Below are 9,170 nucleotides of genomic sequence, written 5' to 3' on the forward strand. Positions count from 1 at the left end.
AAGGCTTTTGTTTGTATCACAACATTACTACTCGTAAATGCGTCTTTTTCTACTACTTATTGTATATTTATTATTTATACTCATGCACTGGTAATGACACCACTGGTACTGAAGTACATGGGGATTGATTACTCATAGACCCAAGAGAGTACCTGTACCTACCTAAAATATCCATACAGCTGGCTTGGATCGCCAATAAGTAAATCAAGCACCAACCTACAAACCTAGTAGACCTATAGGTACTCATTTTGAGAACTATGAACGTATGAACACAGTGATCATAGTGGATCATACCCATCGCTAGTGTAGAAAGCCAGCTCATTAACCTATTCACATTTAACAGTGAAAACCAATCTACATAATTATAACAGTCGCATAACTACTAACCACTTATAACAGTCGCATTAATAATTATACCGGTCACATTACTACAAGAATGCAAAAGCTCAATGTCAAGCCAAGTCGCCAAGTACAAGAATAAAAGTTCACCAGAAACAGACAGAATCCTTCTAAAACGGTTCTGTTGATATATTCAATCATTTGCATTTGCTTTGCACCAAGAAAAAAAGTTCACCAGAAACAGACAGAATCCTTCTAAAACGGTTCTGTTGATATATTCAATCATTTGCATTTGCTTTGCACTAGATCAATCGGTACAAGAATAAAAGTTCACCAGAAACAGACAGAATCCTTCTAAAACGGTTCTGTTGATATATTCAATCATTTGCATTTGCTTTGCACTAGATCAATCGTACCAGTGACATGTATTATGTCATTTGCAGTAATTATTCATTGCTAATGTGTATAAACAAATACCGTAACTAAATATTACTTACCAACATAGAAACACTTTATAACCAATATAGAAACAATACTAACCAATATAGAACAACGAGTGATAAATTAAATCGAACATAAATAAGCACAGGCCAGAGCTTGTAACGGTTCCTTGTTCTTCATGTGACAATATGTACATGTACATAATATGTTGGACCATGTCAGTTATGGGTGTGAAGATATGAAGGTACTCGTACTTTTGAGTAGAGGTAGAGAGGTAAGCGGAGAGGGTGAACCTAAAGGAAACACACACTACTGTCACGTCACTTGAGCTCACGTAACGTGATAGTATTGCGTTTCTAGTTTCTACCTTTACTTTGGTAAGTATGAATCGGGATTTGGAGGACATTTATAACATTAACAGCCAACTAAAAATTTTCAGAATATTAAAGCATCTTCAGAAATTACTAAAAGTCAAATCGCTGGAAAATCTGGAAATAACAGAGGGAACTGTAACTGCCAAGGTCTTATCATCCCGAAATCGAAGAGAGAAGGAAGATAGGATAAAAGAAAGCCAGCCGTTCCGAGAACGAACCTTACTAATTAATGAAATATCCCAATAATCGCTCAAACAGGTGACCTTGAATCTGAGTCGGAAAGCATTCGATAGTCTCCGCCTACGCCCCCGTATGATGAGAAACGTATGTGATCGGGATAGAAAATAATAATAATAAAACTTATACTTACTAATCAATGAAATATCCCAATAATCGCCCAAACAGGTGACCTTGAATCTGAGTCGGAAAGCATTCGATAGTCTCCGCCTACGCCCCCGTATGATGAGAAACGTATGTGATCGGGATAGTGGCCTGACGGTGCTAGGTACTCGTTACCGGTGTCCAGTAGGTATAGCACCTTCGGCTATGCAGAAACTGGCCCATGCGGATGGGGAAGTGGCAACTGCCCGGGCAGCGGGTATGATGGACGCTATTATGATACTGTCCCTCATGTCTACGACTAGTCTGGAAGAGGTAGGTTTGTTTGATAGAGGGAACTGTATCAACAGAGGTCTTATTGTCCTGAAATCGAAGACGGAAGAAGGACAGGATAGGAGAAAACCAACCCATTTTTTTTTTTTTTAGAAATAATAAGTAAACTATGTATCTCTGTAAATGTTCTTTCCTTCCCCCTCCCCGAGAAGGTTTGATAGAGGGAACTGTATCAACAGAGGTCTTATTGTCCTGAAATCGAAGAGGGAAGGACAGGATAGGAGAAAACCAACCCATCCGACAACGAACCGCGACCTAGGGCTTACAAGGCAGACGCTCTAACCGCCAAGCTAACTAGACTGGCGCTTGGTACTAGTAAATTTGTACACTACAAATGCTGAACTTTATCTGATTTTTTACACTATTTGATGCCCTATCTCCAACACTTAAGACACTTCACTCAGTCTGTCAAATTTCCAGGTACGCGCCCAGAACCCCAACACCACGCTATGGCTCCAAATGTACATCTTCAAAGATAGGGCCCTCTCCCTCCAAATGGTCCAACGTGCAGAACGCTCCGGGTACAGCTGTCTGATTTTTTACACTATTTGATGCCCTATCTCCAACACTTAAGACACTTCACTCAGTCTGTCAAATTTCCAGGTACGTGCCCAGAACAGCAGACGCTCTAACCGCCAAGCTAACTAGACTCGCGCTTGGTACTAGTAAATTTGTACACTACAAATGCTGAACTTAATCTGATTTTTTACACTATTTGATGCCCTATTTCCAACACTTAAGACACTTCACTCAGTCTGTCAAATTTCCAGGTACGTGCCCAGAACCCCAGCACCACGCTATGGCTTCAAATGTACATCTTCAAAGATAGGGCCCTCTCCCTCCAAATGGTCCAACGTGCAGAACGCTCCGGGTACAGCGCTATCGTTATTACAATGGACACGGCCGTTCTTGGGTCCCGCTACCGTGATTTGAAAAACAAATTCACTATGCCCCCTTACCTGTCTTTGGCGAACTTCCGAAATTTGAAGCAACATAACGAAGATATCAGCAAGTTCCGTGATATTTCTGCTGAAGAGTGCTCGTCAGGACTGACGGATTATGTTGCCAACCAGTTTGATGACTCGGTGGATTGGGATGACGTTAGGAGCCTGGTCCAAGCGACCAAATTGCCGATCGTGTGTAAAGGTATTCCCTAGAGTCTAGAGTGTAAAGGTATTCCTTAGAGCCCCAGAGTTTTGATTGTGAGGCTAAGCCGTTCAAAAGATAAAGGGGTAACGGAACTTCTCAGGCGCATTGTGTCTACATCGGAACCACATTTGCAATACTTTATGATTCAAAACGAAGTTAAGTCAAACATTTTTTCGCCCCGGTCTAGGTTCGAACCCAGCACCTCTCGGTTTTTGATTGAGAGACAGTGCTTTCAACCCACTTTGTCACAGAGGTGGAAAAGTGTAAAACTTTGCGTCATTGCAAGAGGCATTTAAGGTGGATTTCACCAATTTGTTATTCAATATGATCAACCATAAACCTTTTGTGGAGGAGATAATCGGACAAGTGTTATGGGTAATACCTTATTGCTTTATAACTAAGAGCTGAGTTAAAGAAATACCTTACACAAGTACGTTAAGAAATGAAAATGTCTGATGAGCTTATCAAGAATCATCTAATTAATCTCTTCAAAACTTTTTTCTTATCTTCTCTCTGATTTTTCCCCCTTCAAAGGTCATTTGAGTTCAACTTGAGAAGTGAATTGAGGTGGGGGTGTAAGTTACCTACCTAACTGTAAACGTCATTTGTTTATTCTCACACAAAGTGTGTAAAAGTACTATACCATAAGAAATCTACATACAATACCTAACTGATGGTGCTCTACCGTCTACACATAATAACTGCTCTATCAGGCATATATACACTCCATAACAATAGAATTCTACGTATGATAACGTTATGATTTGTAAGAACAATATGAATTGGTTTTTGATAAGACAGGAAGCATTTTCACCAAACGATGTAAACCGCTGTTTTGCATATTGCCTGGAAGTCAGTCAGCTAATTTTCGTACTCCTTATTGCCAATCAGTTGAGTTTTATGATCCCGAAAGTGGTTTTTCCTGTACTACTGGAAAATGGAAGTATTGTCCCTTTAGGGATGAAAGGTTAAAGTTGTGCTGTTGAAGTTTGAAGTAATATGGAGAGGGAGCTTTAGAACTAGTTGATCCACTGCCCGGGTCTACAGTTCATGTTAAAGACACCTCTGAGAACGCTTAGATACTGCTCAGGTATAGCGCCCGAGAATGCTTAGAGGGTCAACAAAAACCAACTTGTTCACCCGGCGACAAGTGTTGTCTATTCTTAATTGATTTATAACGACAATGCGTGGTTAATAAACTGATGTAGGTAGGTGGTTGGTTCTAACAACTACAAACAAGTACTAGATTTTTTTATTAGTGGATGTCCTACAATCACAACTTTATTTAATTGCAATTATGAAGCTAGGCATACTTAATTTATTCAGGTGTAAACTAACTCTTTTAAACCAGCTTGACTTGCCAGAGTACCTATTGCTAATACTGGCTGTAGCATTGCCTCGTTAGATAGCAGATAAAAGGCTCTGTACAGGTAGAATACTCGAAACCTACGTCTATCTTAAGCTGTGTCCACACACAGTCGACGCTGTCGATCGACGTCGCGTCGACTGGAGCCGTACACTGCCTCGACAGCATAGATTCACCTCTTCACCTCGTCGACCGACGGCGTCGATTATGCGTGGACATAGCTTTAGACAGTAGTACTATTTGGCTAAAAGAAATAATTGTACTATTGGGGTATGTGACATACTTGACTAGGCAGTAGGCAGTCAACATAGAACCGAATTCTCATGCCATATGTTCTTCAATTGATAAGTTCTTTTCCACTTTTGGTTGGAAAGATGTGTCCAGGTGTTTCAACATTACGTTACAACTGCCATGTTAAAACAAGACCTACATTTTGACAAAGACTAACAATCAGTCTTGCACATTTCGTAAAATGTAAATGAGTCCTACAAAAACTGTAACTACATAAACACTTAATTTTATTTGATAGTCCTATTTCTTCATGTAGCATAAACGTATTTTTTTATTTGTTTTCATGAGTGTTTCACGACTTTATGACATCATTTTGATATGATGTAGGCACAATGCATCAAGTAGATGGGTTACCTGGTACAATCTCTACGATTCATCACGACTCTGTTGTATTTAAATTTCATAACATTTCATCTGACTCGATTATTATTGGATGTGATTTTTATGTTTCGCTCTAATGTAACAACAAAGGTTATGATTTTGATTGTTGTGACATGTTCATCAATAGCTTGAAACTCATTTGACGAAGTGAGATGATTTGATCGAGACATCTGATGATTTATGAAGTACGTTAATATACCCACGATGAGTAGTTATGTACATCGTTTTTACGCTATTCTTGCATTTCTTGACATAGTTTTTATGGGGAATAGTACCTAAGAATCTCGTCTAATACCTATGTGATCTTTTTCAAGCGGGAATAAAGACATTGATAACTAAATAGTTTACTATTATTATAAATTTGTATTTATACGTCAGATAAAACTTCTAAAACATGGCCTAGCGATTTTGATTGTTGTGACATGTTCATCAATAGCTTGAAACTCATTTGACGAAGTGAGATGATTTGATTGAGACATCTGATGATTTATGAAGTACGTTAATATACCCACGATGAGTAGTTACATCGTTTTTACGCTATTCTTGCATTTCTTGACATAGTTTTTATGGGGAATAGTAAGAATCTCGTCTAATACCTATGTGATCTTTTTCAAGCGGGAATAAAGACATTGATACCTAACTCACTAGTTTACTATTATTATAAATTTGTATTTATACGTCAGATAAAACTTCTAAAACATGGCCTAGATATCTATCATTAAAACTTTGTCTATAGATGTCTATTTCTAATAGATATTCTCATTAAAAGTTTGTCTAGAAACCTATTTCCGTCACCTTCTAATGATTCACAACAGCACCCTACTGTTCAGGTTCAGGATATCCAGTTGTTTTCTCAGAATGTTTATATGATCATACGGTGTACTATCGTAACATTTGTAACTGATCTATGAACCTGAACCTATATGCAGCACAAGAAAACGAATATCGAATTCAGGAAGTCCCCAGGTTTCTTAATGCATTCAATGCAATTTTGCAGCTGTTTCTCCTTGACACTGATGACATTTTGGCCTCAAGAAGGTGTTGGAACAATGGACGGTTCGACAATGACTACTGATTCTTCTGAAAAATAGAAAACTGCGTTAGAGCAAACGCCTACAATCCGTGGGAATCCCTATGTCACCTAGGGTACGGCTGGAGGTGTGAACTGGTTCGAATGTTAGATTACTTACAACAATGGTGCTCTTTGCCCTCTTTTTGCCTACAAGGCACCAGTGACAGGATCATGTAACCCTGTTAGGGTAGGATCTAGGATTGACTACAGGATTTCATCCCACGGTAACTGAACTGTTAGATTGTTCAGTGAAGGGTCTCTACATGAAATGCCAACAAAGTTTACTTCAAGTACATCCAATGGTTCGCTGATGACATTTAGATAATGGTAATCTGTGTTATCTGTGCGAGTTGTAGGTTGTATTGTTCTTCATTTCAGTGGCGTGCTGTCCATGGGAGTTTGGGAAGCACCTTTTCCTGTCGATTCTTTGGTATTGGAGACCTCCAATAGATCGGGCTCTAGCCATTTTTGTCCGTTCTACAGTTTCAGGACTGGATAGACACTTTTGGGACATATCGGAAATTGATGTATAGTTCCCCCTTTTGAAAACCTTACGCTACGCCACTAACTTTTGTTATCGAACCAGGGAACTTTACTGGAGATAATAACTATAATAAGTACCTTCTATTTCTCAGCTTAACAGACATGTGTTAAAGATCAATTCGTATTCAAATCGACCAGGAACTGACTTGAAGGTCCCGATTCTAGGAAATTGATGTACCTATAGTTCCCCCTTTTGAAAACCTTACGCTACGCCACTAACTTTTGTTATCGAACCAGGGAACTTTACCGGAGATAATAACTATAATAAGTATACCTTCTATTTCTCAGCTTAACAGACATGTGTTAAAGATCAATTCGTATTCAAATCGACCAGGAACTGACTTGAAGGTCCCGATTCTCACCGGTTTTGCTTTCAAATGGATTCATAATGCTCGTCTATTGAGTCTAATTGAACATTATTGTTTCGCGAAATGTGTGAAACAAGTTCAGTTCTTTGCTGTTATTCAATATGATCGACTAAAAACCTTTTGTAGAGTAGATAACCTGACAAGTCTGCAGTGTAAAACCTTACACCTAAGCTACGTATAACGCTACGTACCTTTCTTACGTAAGTAGGTACGTTAAGAAAGGAAAATGAAAATTTCTGATGAGCTTATCAAGAAACATCTAGGTAATTAATCTTTTCAAAACTTCTCTCTTATCTTTTCTCAGATTTTCCCCCCCTTCAAAGGTCATTTGAATTCAACTTGAGAAGTGAATTGAGGTGGGGGGTGTAAGTTACCTAACTGTAAACGTCATTTGTTTATTCTCACACAAAGTGTGTAAAAGTACTACACCATAAGAAATCTACATACAATAACTGATGGTGCTCTACTAGGGTTGCCAGATCATTTTCAGCCCAAAACGGGACAAGCGACCTAAAACGTCCAAAAAACGGGATTTTGGATGAAAATACGGGACAAAACTAAAAACCTTTTGTGGAGGAGATAATCGGACAAGTGTTATGGGTAATACCTTATTGCTTTATAACTACGAGCTGAGTTAAAGAAATAGGTACCTTACATAAGTACGTTAAGAAAGGAAAATGTCTGATGAGATTATCAAGAATCATCTAATTAATCTCTTCAAAACTTCTTTCTTATCTTCTCTCTGATTTTCCCCCCCTTCAAAGGTCATTTGAGTTCAACTTGAGAAGTGAATTGAGGTGGAGGTGTAAGTTACCTAATTGTAAACGTCATCATACTGTTTATTCTCACACAAAGTGCGTAAAAGTACTACAATAAGAATCTACATACAATAACTTACTGATGGTGCTCTACCGTCTACACATAATAACTGCTCTATCAGGCATAGATACACTCCATAACAATAGAATTCTACGTATGATAACGTTATGATTTGTAAGAACAATATGAATTGGTTTTTGATAAGACAGGAAGCACTCTACCGTCTACACATACTAACTGCTCTATCAGACATACATACACTCCATAACAATAGAATTCTACGTATGAAAACGTTATGATTTGTAAGAACAATATGAATTGGTTTTTGATAAGACAGGAAGCATAGAGGTAAAAGTTGTGGCGGCATTACAAAGTATACTGTTAGGTACTGCTATTAGTATAACACTATTAGTATCAGTGTTATTTTCATTTAGATTGCCAGACTCGGTTTCATTTCCTATATTAGCACCCACATGGGTCTCAGGTCTTCTCTATTAATAGTTTACTTCTTATTTATGTTCGATTTAATTTATCACTCGTTGTTCTATATTGGTTAGTATTGTTTCTATATTGGTTATAAAGTGTTTCTATGTTGGCACTTCTGGCCTGTGCTTATTTATGTTCGATTTAATTTATCACTCGTTGTTCTATATTGGTTAGTATTGTTTCTATATTGGTTATAAAGTGTTTCTATGTTGGATAAGTCAAGACTGATTCATTGATTGGTTAATTGGTTGGTTGGTTGTTTGAAATAATTAAAGATTTTTTGATGGATTAGATATTGATTAAAGTGTTTAATACTCCTACAGATCCTTCACTTTGTGTTGGGTTCACGATTTTTGGTACCCCCTGTCCCTCCTAATTCCTAAATTCCTATAATACGTCTCGATCGAAACATCAAGTCAGTCTTAAACCAAGTGTCCATGAGTTCAGAAGTACATCACAAGCTGTTACCAAAACGACCACTCCAGCCTCGGTACCGAGTGATAAGTATTCCAACTACTCAGCGAAAACTACGGTAAGAGACGACCCTCGACCCTTCTCCCTTTTCTAGCCCTACATTTTTTGGTCCTTTGCGGGTTCGGATTTCGTGAGCCTTTGTGTTTTCTCTTGCCCGAGTAAATATTTTGAACTCTTGTTTGTTATTTCATTTTGTCCCGTGTCGGTACCGAGTCGTACCTTTTCGCGTATTTTACCTTTGTGGTGTCATTTTCGGCATTTGTAACCTTTGTTTTTTGTGACCTTTGTATTGCCCTTTGTACGACCGCGGCTTCTCCGTGCGTCTTAAAAGTACCTACTTCTCACCTGTGTTGTACGATTTACCAGTATAGTGTGTGCCTATTTACCAATCTTGT

General features: G+C 38.4%; 1 protein-coding gene across 1 annotated transcript; it reads left to right on the plus strand.

Annotated features, from left to right (window-relative positions):
• Positions 1-985: 985 nt before the first annotated feature.
• Positions 986-3,244, plus strand: LOC103511134 (peroxisomal (S)-2-hydroxy-acid oxidase GLO1-like). Its single transcript, XM_026824991.1, has 4 exons — positions 986-1,054; positions 1,413-1,478; positions 1,560-1,808; positions 2,597-3,244. The coding sequence occupies exons 1-4, from the start codon at positions 986-988 to the stop codon at positions 2,981-2,983; spliced, it is 771 nt and encodes a 256-aa protein (XP_026680792.1). The 3' UTR covers positions 2,984-3,244.
• Positions 3,245-9,170: the final 5,926 nt, after the last annotated feature.

The sequence above is a fragment of the Diaphorina citri genome, unplaced genomic scaffold, assembly GCF_000475195.1.
Source record: "Diaphorina citri unplaced genomic scaffold, Diaci psyllid genome assembly version 1.1 scaffold678, whole genome shotgun sequence".
NCBI lineage: Eukaryota > Metazoa > Arthropoda > Insecta > Hemiptera > Psyllidae > Diaphorina > Diaphorina citri.

Coding starts and splice junctions, on each gene's coding strand:
- LOC103511134 (XM_026824991.1), top strand. CDS start 986: ATGTTGGACCATGTCAGTTATGGGTGTGAAGATATGAAGGTACTCGTA. Junction 1,479..1,559: donor GCCCCCGTATGATGAGAAAC/GTATGTGATCGG, acceptor TCGCCCAAACAG/GTGACCTTGAATCTGAGTCG. Junction 1,809..2,596: donor CTACGACTAGTCTGGAAGAG/GTAGGTTTGTTT, acceptor TCAAATTTCCAG/GTACGTGCCCAGAACCCCAG.